Source organism: Schistosoma haematobium, chromosome 3 (genome assembly GCF_000699445.3).
Source record: "Schistosoma haematobium chromosome 3, whole genome shotgun sequence".
Lineage (NCBI taxonomy): Eukaryota > Metazoa > Platyhelminthes > Trematoda > Strigeidida > Schistosomatidae > Schistosoma > Schistosoma haematobium.
Window position 1 is genome coordinate 24,581,629 of NC_067198.1, and position 14,350 is coordinate 24,595,978.

Sequence of the window (14,350 nt, forward strand, 5' to 3'; positions counted from 1 at the left end):
TAAACTAAACTAGTAGTGTAGTGAACAAGAACACTAGTGAGGACAATCAGATGTGCGCAACAAGACATTACAGGACTGGTTAATAAAATCCAGCAATCATAAAGTAAATGCTTAATTTGCAAAATATCCACCAATTGTCTCAGGATGACTCAGACTTCATTGTTCTTGCATTTTCATACAAATTGCATCCTGTTTCCATTCTTTACTGTTCGATCCTCTTGTCTCTCTGCTGCCAGACCTTCTGTTCACGACTAACATCATATACTACTTATGTCAATATAAGTAGCACACACCATAGTAGGAGTCTTTTCGACCTGCTTTCAAGAGACGCCTGTTTGGAGCTGACAACACATGGGGTTTTGTAAAATGTTTCAGATAAATTAACAGTGTTCTTCAGACCTTAGTGCAACCATCGGAAGCCCATGGCAGAAGGTAAGATGCGCTTTATTTTAAGGCTGATACCTCTTAGGTTGTGGCAAGACAGAATCGGTGAATATGTAGCTTATTCTTGGGCAACATTCTTCTCTCATTATATCCCAGTCGTCGAGACTTCGAACTCAGGGTTTAAATTTATTTCATCTAATCCTATGGCTCTCTAATCGACCAATAAAGTTATAGAACTCCAATAAGCATGCTTTAGTCAACATAGCCCGTTGCGACAGTCACTCAGCTTAAACTTCTGCGCCACTATTATTTCAAAAGTGTGCAGTTATGTCCATAAATTTCTCAGTTCGGCTTTGTCTTAGTCCAATATTTATGTTTCAGTCGCATATACTTATACGTTCCAGTAAGATGTATACAGACTATCGCGAATATAATTTCTGTGAAACTCAAAAATTATTACCACTGCGGTTCGTATAACTTCCTCTCGGCTGTTCTTAAGAGAAACTAGAGATGATCAGTATAAGGATCATACATTGAATATATTAGGTGATGGAAAGGAATGTCATGGGATCAAGAATATTAAACATTTATGGAGAAACGTGAACGGGAGTTAATGATTCTTTAAAAGCTTCTTAGGGGAGTTTGTAGTGATTTGTGCCGAGAATTCTTCAATGTAACCAACCATGAAGTAAAGTGGATATTATTATGGAGAAAGCACCTGGCCACTGCTGCAAGGGAGCAGCTATCATTGAGCTATCGCAATTCAAAATGGTGATAATTCGCTAGTTGCTTATCTTATTTACTTATGAAACGTTTAATATTACTTGAATATCACTGTTAACTTTTGATTCCTATGGATTTTCGAAGTGTGAACTCATTGAATGATTACTCAAATCATCAGTATCGATTTGTGCAGATTGTTGCGTTTTAACTGAAATCACGAACCGACCAATGTTAGATCCCGAATGCGGGATCGTGAACTGCTGAGGAGTCCCGTACTATGACGAAACGGCCGTTCAGTGCTTCAAGGTTTTTAATGGTGGTCCAACATTAATCGACTATTCAGTTATTTACTCAGCAGCTCATATATGTATGAAATTTAGCAAAGACCTATGTTCAAAATTATAACTATTCATTGTTCAAACTCGAAAAGTTCAATAAATTTCTGTCTTTTTATAACAAAAAAGTTTAAGAGTATATGCGTGTGTAATGAGAAAGAATGAAACAAGCACATAAAACTGAGAATGACATTAATAATGAAAACAGAAAATAATTATAGTTCCCCTACATCCAATAAATTACTCTTACAAGACCTGATAATGGAATTAGTAATTATTAATTTTTGGAAAAGAAGAAATAGATCATTACTAATATTCAATATATATATATATATATATATATATATATATATATGTTCTTTACATGAAAGATGTTAATTCTATTCTCTAAAGAAAAACAAATAACGTAACAATAACTTCACTATGCACCCAATAATAAAGTGCAAACAATGGATTTGTTTATTTTTGCTTCTCTTTTCTTTTCACTGGATGGTTTCAAGAACACCAGGGAGACATATCGAAGAATTAGGGGTTGTAGAATTTCAGGAAATAAAGCACACAATTAAAATAATAATAATAATAATGTACACGGTTATGATTATTAGTTACAGTTGGTTAAACTTAATAATACGAACATAATACAAAGAGTGGCAATAATAATAATAATAATAATAATAATAATAATAATAATAATAATAATAATAATAATAATAACCAAAGCATTTATAACAATAGTCTTCGTGATAATATGTACGTAAAAAATCATTTTTATGTGCATAAACAGCTGTGTTCTGTGTGTAAATTGTAAGGGGATACAATTAAGCTAAGTGCTTGTGAAAGATTAAGAAACAAAAATTTTTGAGAAGAAACACAAAAGAAAGACAAGTGATATGGGTAAAAAATCTATCAATTATACATACATGAGATTTAAATCCTGATCACCAATAGACATATAAACAGTAGTAGTGAATATCATCATCAACATCATACACTAGGCTAAAAAAACAGTGTAAAAGAGGTAAACGAACTTATCAGTGAAGTTAAGCCTATATAAAACGACTGTGACAAGATCAGGCACAACATTGAAAATCACAGAAAGTTAAACGGTATAGGTATCTGAAGTGAATAGGATCAAATAAAGCCCTGAGAGTTACTACCACCACCACTAGGACCACAGGAGTCATATGAAGGTTGTTGTCTTAATGATCCGTGTAAGTTTGAATGTATCATATGCTGTGGGAGGTCTTGTGAAGGGATAGCATAGTGAGGTCCAATACCGTCAACTGAAGTATTACAATTAATGTTAGACAGGCTTGGACGGATATGTGCACTTTGATGACCAAATGTTCCATGTCGATTGTTTATATTTTCTCCTTGTGAAAGTACAGGTGTGTGTTGATGCTTTGGAACATGTGACTGTTGATTAGACATTTGCAAAGTGCCTACATTAGGTGGTCCAGGAACAAAACGATGACCAGATGGATTTGGTATATTGTTGGTTACCATATTGTTACGAGACTGATAACATGTGTAACCGCCTCCAATATTACCACTTGGTGAAAGGTGAGTTTGTGACTGTGTAGCCATATAATGATCTCTTTGATTAAATGATTGAGGTTGAGAATATCCTGGGTTTTGTGGCACGATATTTCGATGGTATGAATTAACAGAATTAGATGGAATAGTATTCTGGATTCTTGAACCACTTGGAATAAAGTGGGACTGAGGTTGTTGTTGCCCATGAGAGAGTACATTAGTAAGTGGAGAATTGTGGATAGAAGTTTGATCTAACATAACTGAAGGATCAGTCATGGAATTACATTGCACTGGAACTGGTGTTGGAGCATTAAGGCGATCTAGTTTAGGTCTTGAAAGAGGATGACCATGGTAAGCAGTGGTATTACTATACCCAGTGGATATTGCAGATCGTTGAGTAACAGGTTGCTTGTAAAATGGAAAAATAAAGCATATTTTAACTAAAACGATAAAAAATCACGATGCTAATAAAAACTACTTTGACACTGAACAATGTTAAATGGAGATGAGATTGTTTTAAAGAGAGGTCTATCTCGATATTTGTTTCATATTATTTTTTTCTTAAGACAAGATTGTAAACATTTAATGTTTTCTCTACATCTGGATATCATAAAAGTTTTAAAATTTGTATACATAGCAAAAAAGCAGAAAATTAAGTCAATCTTATTCGAAAACATTCACCAGATCTAACATGAAAATCATGATAAATTAACTTATTTCACTTGAGGGAATTACAAAGTATACTTCTTTATAATTAAACGTCATGAACTTAAAGCACGATCAAACAGAGTACGAAATTGTGCATGTTAGGAAGACCCAAAAAATTCCTTGAAAAAAGCCCAGTGGAGACCTGAAAACTCTGTGAAGTATCTTATCCAATTAGTATTCAATCAAAGCTCAGAAACATCTAGAAAGTGAAAAGTCACATGTCACATTTCTGTCTGGGTGATTACCTATCCTTTTTCTATGTTTAGAAGAGTTCCAGAACTTTCCAGAAGTCCAAAGTCAAATGCTAAAAATGTTCGAGATTTTCTATACATAAACTATCCTTGGAGTAAAGCGTTCTTTCCAAACTTCGCACCTTTTCTCTCAAGTTCAAGATGCCGTATAGATTTGACATCGATATTACAAGAAGAGCTTAAGAAACCGAATCAAACGCTCAGTTAGAAGACTTATCAGTACACTGAATAAATGAAAGCAGATTACATAATATTGCAATTAGTTGACTACTGATAAATTCCCATCATGGGTCACTACTACTGGAGTAATCACGTTACTAATTTTGATACTTTCATTTTTCTCAACAAAGAAAAACAAGTCATTGGATGGCATTTTCAACTCGTCATGAGTACAATCCTGTGAAAAATGGGAATCTTCGATCTGATACTGTTCAGCTTAATCAGTATGTTATGTATATATAGTCAGAGATGGTAGGAAATGATATGAAAGAACCCTGTGTATTAATTGGAAATGGGTGAATTTGATATGATAAATGAGGAATTCATTTGATACCCAATAAAGGAAATTTGAACAGTACCTGAATCACGTGAGAATTCTGACCAGACTGTATTGCACGTACAGACTGGTTTGGTATGGTATTATTTGAAATCGAAAGTTGTTGATTCTGATGAAATACAGTATCAGTTCTATTAGTTATCCATTGAGTTGATGTCTCTGATTCTAATGGATATTGTGGCATATAGGTAGGTCCAGTCTGTAAATTATCATGCAAGTTATGTGGTGATGGAGTAGATCGTTGATTCAATTGAATAGTTTGATAAGCAGTATTTCCTAAAATTTGTGATTTCGATGGATTTTGTGCTTGTGAATTAACATGTTGTGGCATATACTGTGGAATATGTGAGGATTGATTTTGATATTGGTATGTAGGATTGACGGAATTACACGGACTTGGATCACGAGGTGGAATATTATTATTATTTGCCATCTAGAAAATTTACCAAAGACGAAAGATGGAATAAGTATGCTTTAACTAAACTGAAAAATAAATTAAACCAAGTCAATAAGAGCTATGGGAACTTACTACACAAGGGAAGTAATGTACGAGGTACTACATGGATAGATATTTTTATCACCGAATGAATTTACAGAGAAATAGTATACATCCAGTTAAATATATTTCAAATGATAAATGCATTAGACAGAGAACAACTTTTCATGTTTTATCTACATAAACAGATAAAACGACATTGGGATAATTTATTGACTGATGTTGAGGGAATAGGTCGACAAATATTGTGAACATTTTCAGCAGGTTTTTTTCACTACAAATTGATTGAAATTAAATAAAAACGTGATCGACACAAACACCAATATATTTAGCTTTAAGTTAAGTAATGAGATATAGTAAGGTAGGTTTAACTACGAGTAGTACTGATGAAGCCTTCATTTACTTCAGATTTTGATCCATGCTGTCACATGCTCTGGTTAATTCTGTTGGATATAATATTTACTTGTTAGACTAATTAGTATGAATTATTTGACTATATCATTATAATTTTAGAATGGTTAATTGTGAATTTCAAGTATTACTCTTTGTTAAATGACGATCCTTTGAAGTCACAGGACGTATGTTGTCTTCAGATCCGTGATAAATAAAGTATTGAGAGAAGCAATCATATTTACTGTTGAATACGATTCATTTCGTTGGTCATATTATATTACAATGACTTCTGCAATTTGTTGTAGACTATATATGACCACTAGGTAAAAACAGGCCATTTTCAGTTATATACAACCCCATTTTGAAATTTATTATGAATCTGAATGATTATTGTTATCAAATACTATTGACAGAACAGAAGTATTTACAAAGTAGTAATTAAGTTTTGAAGGTTCAGTTTGTTTTGTGTTGTCCTTAGAATAAAAACAACCCATAGAGCTTCCTGAGAAGAGATGTTAAACAAGGTTAGCAGTACAACCTATTTACTGTCGTAAATATTGGTGAATAATTTGTCAGTTTGTCATACATACAAACACGTTATTGGAAGATATTTTTATTTTTAAAAAATAGGAAAATATGAAATGACATCAAACTAATAAGAATTATTTGCACAAAGCAGAAAGATAATATTGTGAAACAAAAGGGGAGAAGGATCGTATAATTAGTGGAATAATGATCATAGTTATATTGAAAATATCAAAAACAGTTGGGAGTTTATCTTATTTTCATGAAGTGAAATAGAAAACTGTATTGGAATCGAAACTAGCTTCTATTCTAAGACATATCAGATAATAGGCCTATCTATAAGAACCCATTCACAGAGACGTGGATGACCGAAAGATGATAATTTAACACCTATCTCGTATTTACACGTTGTTACTTCGGATTTGTATAGCCAGAGGAACATTAAAACAACGGTCAAGATGACTCAGAATAACATAAACCAATCTGGCTTTCACTATGCATAGATTGATTTTGTCAGTCACACCAGCATGAGCACTCACACAAATATCCAGAAAAAAACTCTTCGAGTACATCTAACGGCTCCCCACTAAAAGTGAGTGTAGGCTCAGGATCTTTCCATTCTTGCAGAAGTAATATGGATTTAGGTGTAAAGTATAGATCATTTTTATAGTTCCTAATCAACATTATGGTTGACAAGACACTGGAAAAACTTTCTACTGATTGAAAATACCGAAAAAAGTCCAGAATACTACTGCTCTCAAAGCCACTATCCATTTTCTCCTGAACGAAAGTGTATAAACATTATGATCACATGAATCATATTTGATAGTGAAAAAAGAGAGAAAATGAAAGTGTCAATTGAACTGAACCAGCGAAAAAGAATATATATATTTACACACATTCTTTTTATAGATCCAAACGAAAACAACTAATCAGGTGAAAATAATGTAGTAATGAGTAGTTGCCTAAAAAAACCCACAAAATACCGTTGCTTATTTCCACCAAGACAATTTTAATAGATTAAGGACTAACAGGAATAAATATTTTAATAAAAACATAGTGTTTGTGTGAATATATATATATATATATATATATATATATATATATATATATTCATATATTCAATAACTACCAACTAAAGAGAGAAATGTTGTTATTTGCATTTCAACATTACACTTTTACACAGATAGCCTTAAAGGTTTATTGATTAGATTATTATCTCATCAATTGATTGTATTCTGTTAGTTCTCTTATTGTTAACTTGGTGTTTATTTCATTACATGTATTTGAAAATATATATTGTTTAATCAATAATCGACACACAATTAAAAACCAGCTCCTTATCGAGTAGCAAAAAACACTGATACATATTTGAAATTCCTTGTAGTTATAAAACAGTTCAGAGGAGAAGAGTTTCTTCAGTTTGAAACAACTGGTCTGATGGAATAACGTTGTGAACACGTGAAATGTTACTTTTAAGTCAGTAAAAAAACAACTAATTAATGACTTACGTGTGGTGTATTCATGTACTGAGAGTTTATATTTAACATAGTTCCTGCACTATCAACGTGTCCTTGTGAGAATGTCTGGGAATTTGAATGAACACGTTGAAAATGATTCCCAGACAGATTACTGTTCAAATCAGGAGTCATGTTATTAGATGATCTTGTATTAGTATAACGACCCATTACAATATCTTGTCGAAATTGTTCAGAGTCATACGGTACAAAACCTATAATAATGTGGAAGGAAAGTTTGAAAAACAAAAACGGCAGTAACTTAAATCAGTTTTACGGAAACTTTCTCTTTTAAGACTATCGAGTACATTGATGTGTGGAAAACATTCAAATTGAACAAAATAATAAATTAATAATCAATAGAAATAATAATTATTCAATCATTTAGTTGAATAAAATAATTAATACATGTTGTAAATCTTTATCTAAGAAAAAATTCATCCATCTATAGATTCTCTTACAACACTATGTGTTACTTTTACACAAGTGAAGAATATCAGCATGTATGTAATTTTTAGTAAGCATAACATTTTAATTCAATAGTCAATAGTAAGAAAAAACAAGCTATACAAATAAAAGTAATATGATCCAGTGAATAAATACAATAATAACGAGATGAATTACATTATAACAGAAAATATGATTGCTATCATCCTACAGAATCACATACATTAAAGATCTGTGACAGACAGGTATACGACTGTGAAAAATCACTGTAAAATGAAGCTGTATTGTTGCTTGCTAGTTAAAGCATATAGCTTAAAACTGTCACGTCTCAGGCTATATATATATATATATATATATATATATATATATATATATATATATATATATATATATATATATATATATATATATATATATATATTATGAAGCAGTTGTCCCGGAAAATAATCTAAAAAGAGCATTTTGTTTTCATCCTGAACTGTTGTTATACATAGCATTCAATTTATTATATTTGCTACTCAAAACTCTGAAATCAAAAGTGTCACATACCAATTCAACAGAGAATTATCTTATTTGAGTTCAGAAAAGCATTTAAATTTACAAAGTGAGTGATATTTCTTTAGTGATCATGCAAAAGAAAAGAGTATTCTGATATATCTTTTAGAAACTTTTACCAAAACAGTAAACGTGATTTCCAGAAATTAAAAATTAAGCAATAAAATGACGTTGTCAATGCATTATGATAAATTAATTATTGTAATCTATACAGCGATCACATATAACAAGCTATTAATACATGTTAACATAAGATACTGTCAAACATAAACTCATTTTATAATTAAGATGTGAAATATTTATCATTTAGAACAGTAATTCAAGGATATTTCTAGAAAATAGGAGAATATACCTTCTAAAATAAAATAAGAATTTCTTGAAAAATGTAGGATGATAAAATTTATTCCAATTAATTTGATATTCATTTATATTCCGTTAGGAATTTTAGAATTTAATGATTGCTTTGAATGTGTTATTTAGATTGCTTGGAACAAAGATCGAAAAATGTTTGCAAAGTTCAATTGTTCTACTTTTACAAAATGTACATTTTTTCACAGGCAGGTAAATTTGTACATACAGTTAGGGAATTGCAAAGGATATCTACTCATTTTTAATAAGTTATTAAACATGGTGTCATATGCAATGGGAAGTAGCTCCTTCGATATATGAAACATGCTACTGGTCGTTACTTGAAATTTTTGATGATTATTCCTTGGATGATGCTTTTAAAACACTAAACGAGTGAAAACATGTTTCTACTCAAATTTATTCGCTTACGTTTTCATGTATAAGTATACTATCGTAGCTTATCCTCCTGAAAATACTTCTGTTTTAGTTTATTGAAAGAAGTATTCCACGTATACAATAATACTGGTAATATGAAATATGATAAATTCTTGAAACCTTAATTACAGTTAACCATATTTTGAATCATGTTCCATAACAATTGAATACACTGGACAATAACAATTAAATATGCTTAATTAGTTATGTAGATAAAAAGACGTATATATGTTCTTGTTTGCGGCTACCAAGGTACATATTCGTTTATCTGCTGAATTTCTAAGTGTTAATAGATCTACAGAGAATGTTAAAAGATGCTCAACCATAGACTTTAGTCAGTCAATCTTGAATTTATTTACATAAATTGACGTATCTTTGTGTATTGTAATTTCTTCGTGTAAATGTTAAAAATATTCAGCAATTTCGTTATCAATATAAAAACCTTATAGTCTACACATTCTTCACCTGAGTATATAACGATTGGTGTGAAGGTAAACATTGGTAAAATAGCGATAAAAACAAGTTTTTTTAACATTGATATTTGTAAACTTTAAAGAAACATAATAAAAATGTCAAGATAATTGGGTTTTTATGATTCCATATTGAGTGCAGAAACTACTGACAAGCAATGGCTTATAAGTTAAGGTGATCGGACTTCAACCAATAGGTCTCATGATAGAATCGTACTTTGTGCTAGTTTCACATTCGAGCAATTAACTAGACTCATAGTGTGTGCGTTTCATGAAATTAAACTTCTAACAAATGAAGCGCATTTGAATGAACACTTCGCCACAAACCTAATTTCTATAAGGCTTGGTTAAATGTAAAAACAGGTAATAATTTAAAGTCTAAAGAACCTGATATTTTCCGTTACAACGGAGAATTAAGCGTAAAACAGTCATGATAAGAACAAAATAAGATATAAGAAGTGGAAATGAGAATATTTGTTCAGATTTAACATCAGAGCAAGTTGTGATAAAGACTATGATAACGCGGGAGATTTATCGAACTGCTCTTTTTATACATACGACTATGTGAAACTGTGGATGAAAAAAGTCAATGTACGGTGAAGTAGGTTTAAGAGTAAAACTGTGATGTTTTTGAGTATGTATTTTAGAAAATTTGGTACATTTTTCATTAAACTTTTTATTGTTTGATAAGTGTGCGATATCAGGGATTCTCTTATATGTTCTTGGATTACTTAATGGATGTGTAGTGGTATTTAATGTAATTTTCGCTGGAGATTCCATTCCAAGACCCAACATCAATGTTTGCAGTTTTCGTCCGGCATTTTCAGGTGCGATACACTGTATTTATAACAGACAGATGTCGATAACATAACACTAGTTAGAACTACATTCAGTACACAAAAATCCCCGAAAATGATGGACACTATATACATATTGAACAGTTATTGCAGGAAACTTACTTAGACATATATATTAAAAAAAACTACTAAACTTTAATCATATAATCCATCGTTTGAACAATAGGATAAGTTTTCAACCTTTTCCAATTTTGACTTAATGAAGGAACATGCTGAATAGAAATGCTGGACTTCCAGAACTACTAAATAGTTGTATCAAGATACTTTTATATTTCACGTACTATAAGCTTCAATTTGATTCGCGAACTGATGTTTTACCCTATGTATTTATTGTTAACTAATTACGAACCTATTATTCAGTTTTTCTTTCTTTACGGAGTAGTCTTGTACAAATCGTAATTTCCGAATTGCATTGCACTGTGGTTAAGTGTTATGAGTGATCTGTACAATAAAAGCCTTATTTATTTACCGTGCTCGTATTTTGTCTCACTATTGGGCTATAGAGGTACGCTGTGTCTTGGACCAATATGCGTTAAGATATTCATAAATGAATTGTTCCTTTAATTAACGACCTTATTACACAATAAAAGAGATTATTATTTATAAATCACAACAATATGAACATTGTCATTTATTTTTTTTTAAAATAACACATTTACTATTGATAATAACAGTATAGATCCACTTATGTATGAGTGGTATAGATTTTAATTCAACATTACAGCGTATATATATATATATATATATATATATATATATATATATATATATATATATATATATGTTTGTATGCACTTGTTATTAATAGAAAAAAATCAAGTATATACAAGAACAAACTGACAAAGTGCAAGTACACAAAACAACAAGTTAATGATTACAATGACAAAACAGAGACATAAATATAATAAACAAGTATTGAAGAGACAAAACATAAGTGTATAAATATATATAAGATATTATATGAAATGAAAACTTCATAAAAGCAATTAAAAGCATTGACATATATACACAAATATGTGTATTTTCACAGTCGAAATGACGAGTCGATTTAAGTTAGACCACCATTGAAGCACTAGACGGCCGCTTCGTCCTAGTATGGGACTTCTCAGCAGTCCGCATCCACGATCCCGAAACGACTATTCAGTTTTTCCAGGTTTTCAACGGCGGTCTAGGTTAGATCAACTCGTGATTTCAACTGTGAAAATACTATCTGTCTATCTATCTATCTATCTATCTATCTATCTATCTATCTATCTATCTATCTATCTATCTATCTATCTATCTATCTATCTATCTATCTATCTATCTATCTATCTATCTATCTATCTATCTATCTATCTATCTATCTATCTATCTATCTATCTATCTATCTATCTATCTATCTATCTATCTATCTATCTATCTATCTATCTATCTATCTATCTATCTATCTATCTATCTATCTATCTATCTATCTATCTATCTATCTATCTATCTATCTATCTATCTATCTATCTATCTATCTATCTATCTATCTATCTATCTATCTATCTATCTATCTATCTATCTATCTATCTATCTATCTATCTATCTATCTATCTATCTATCTATCTATCTATCTATCTATCTATCTATCTATCTATCTATCTATCTATCTATCTATCTATCTATCTATCTATCTATCTATCTATCTATCTATCTATCTATCTATCTATCTATCTATCTATCTATCTACTATCTATCTATCTATCTATCTATCTATCTATCTATCTATCTATCTATCTATCTATCTATCTATCTATCTATCTATCTATCTATCTATCTATCTATCTATATATATATATATATATATATATATATATATATATATATAATGAAGGAGTATACATGCTATAACAATTTTAGATTTCATTACAAACTTGCGTAAAACAATAGTAAAATTCAGCACCTCTAACTAACGTAATGGAAAACGACGACTTGAGTGTCATGTGTAGTTGTAGTAGAAAAAAGACGAGTGAAATATTTATTCGATGGTTGTAGCATAAATGATAATAATGTTTGTCGATGTAAGTAACTGATTATATATGAGTATGGTAACAAATATAATTTGTTGATTTAAAAGTTGATTGTTCATTTTTATTTAGATAGAGAAAACGCAAACAGAAAAAAAACTTTGGTAGAGATGGTTTGTAAATGAAATATTAACAAAACTACATCAGTAGCAAGTAGTATATGTAGACATACTTACATACATTTAAACATGGATATATACAGAAACAATCGGGGTGGAGGCATGAAAGAGTGAATCAACAAATAAAAATTTTACTTAACAAGCAGACATACACACACAATAAATTTTTATTTATTATAGCTCAACAATAGTTACGATAAACTCTATTTCTGCAAATATTTAGTTGTATTTCAATATCATATACAATGAGTAAATGAACTTGAAAATATAAGCTACAATTAAAAAATAAAACAAAACAGCAAAAAAAGATAGGATATCTATGTATACAAGAATAAGTTAGTTTAGGCGTTACCATCTATATTTAAATAAACCTAACAATATAGTAAACAAAGAAACATACACACGAAGTAACATATATATTTATATGTGAATACATCAATATGTAAATACCACCAGTGTACTACTTCTACTACTGCTGCATACAACAAAAGTGTTTTAGAAAAATAACTATGATAATAGAAAAGATGTAGCATAAGTAGAGTATATTATGTTACAACAGCGATAATAATAACCAGTTCTATGCATTTATAAAATATATATATATATATATATATATATATATATATATATATATATATATATAACACTAATAGTTAACATGTTCATTTACTTTTCAGCGTAACAACCAATAATAACCATTAACTCAATCAATAAATTTAGCATTGAACAAATAAAAAAATGATTGAAATTTTGAATATATTTTGATAGCAAATAAGCTCAAATTGAATTGTATTTGGTAGATGGTAATTTATAAGGTTTAAAACTATGACCATGTAGTTATTTGTTGAAACGTGATACAAACAATATCGTAAATATTGGACGTTACCAATTGAAAAGAAAATCGAGGTGGAGAACACTTTTACAACCTTGAAAAGTATAAGATATATGCAGAATATGGATTTTTTTAGACAAACAAGTAACCAAACACACACACATACAATTAAGCATAAGCTCACAATAATAGTAATAATCAGTTTTTAAGTAAAAAACAACATTAACAAATGATTTACTATGACCAGTGTTAAATTCATGTTTTTTTTATAAATAAAAAAGTGAATTGGTGCAAATGCCGTTCTAAAATAAGAAGTGCTTCGATAATAAACCGATATGGTGGAATATATATCTACTCAAATGGAAGATAAAGACTATTCAATAAGAAACAAAAACCCACTATTCATTCTGTCCACACAAAAGAACTATTTTTTTTCTACCTCTCAAAAAAAAGAACTCACCATGAATTCGATTACGATTAGGATTGTAAATTAAACAGATAAATCCTACAATACCCGGTTGAATAGGATTAGATAAACGATAAGTGGATGGTGATAAAATCCCCAATGGTATAATCATTTGATTTGTTTGTGTTGACAGTAATGCGCTTAAATTGTTAACATCATTAGAATCCTTTGAATAAATAGAAAAACAAAAGATAATGAATAGGTAAACAGTAATAGTTATCAGCTAATTTACAAGTTGGCACACAAAACAACACAATTTTTACATCATTAGAGAACATATATTTTTAACAAAATAATAATTTTAATTGTCGATTAATTTAATTCATATTTCCTATTTAAAAAAAGA

General features: G+C 30.1%; 1 protein-coding gene across 2 annotated transcripts in view; it reads right to left on the minus strand.

Moving 5' to 3' along the window:
• Positions 1–384: 384 nt before the first annotated feature.
• MS3_00000090 (uncharacterized protein) overlaps positions 385–14,350 on the minus strand; it is a 60,602-nt gene continuing 46,636 nt past the window's right edge. The window contains exons 11-14 of one of the 2 annotated variants that reach the window (XM_051207998.1): positions 13,999–14,170; positions 7,419–7,639; positions 4,516–4,926; positions 385–3,386 (exon numbers count right to left, since the gene is read on the minus strand). In XM_051207998.1, the coding sequence (XP_051069354.1) occupies positions 2,574–3,386; positions 4,516–4,926; positions 7,419–7,639; positions 13,999–14,170 (1,617 nt within the window). In that variant the 3' untranslated portion in view covers positions 385–2,573. Of the gene's footprint in view, positions 4,927–5,022; positions 6,976–7,418; positions 7,640–13,998; positions 14,171–14,350 lie in introns of those variants that run through there. The other variant, XM_051207999.1, reaches the window with a different exon arrangement.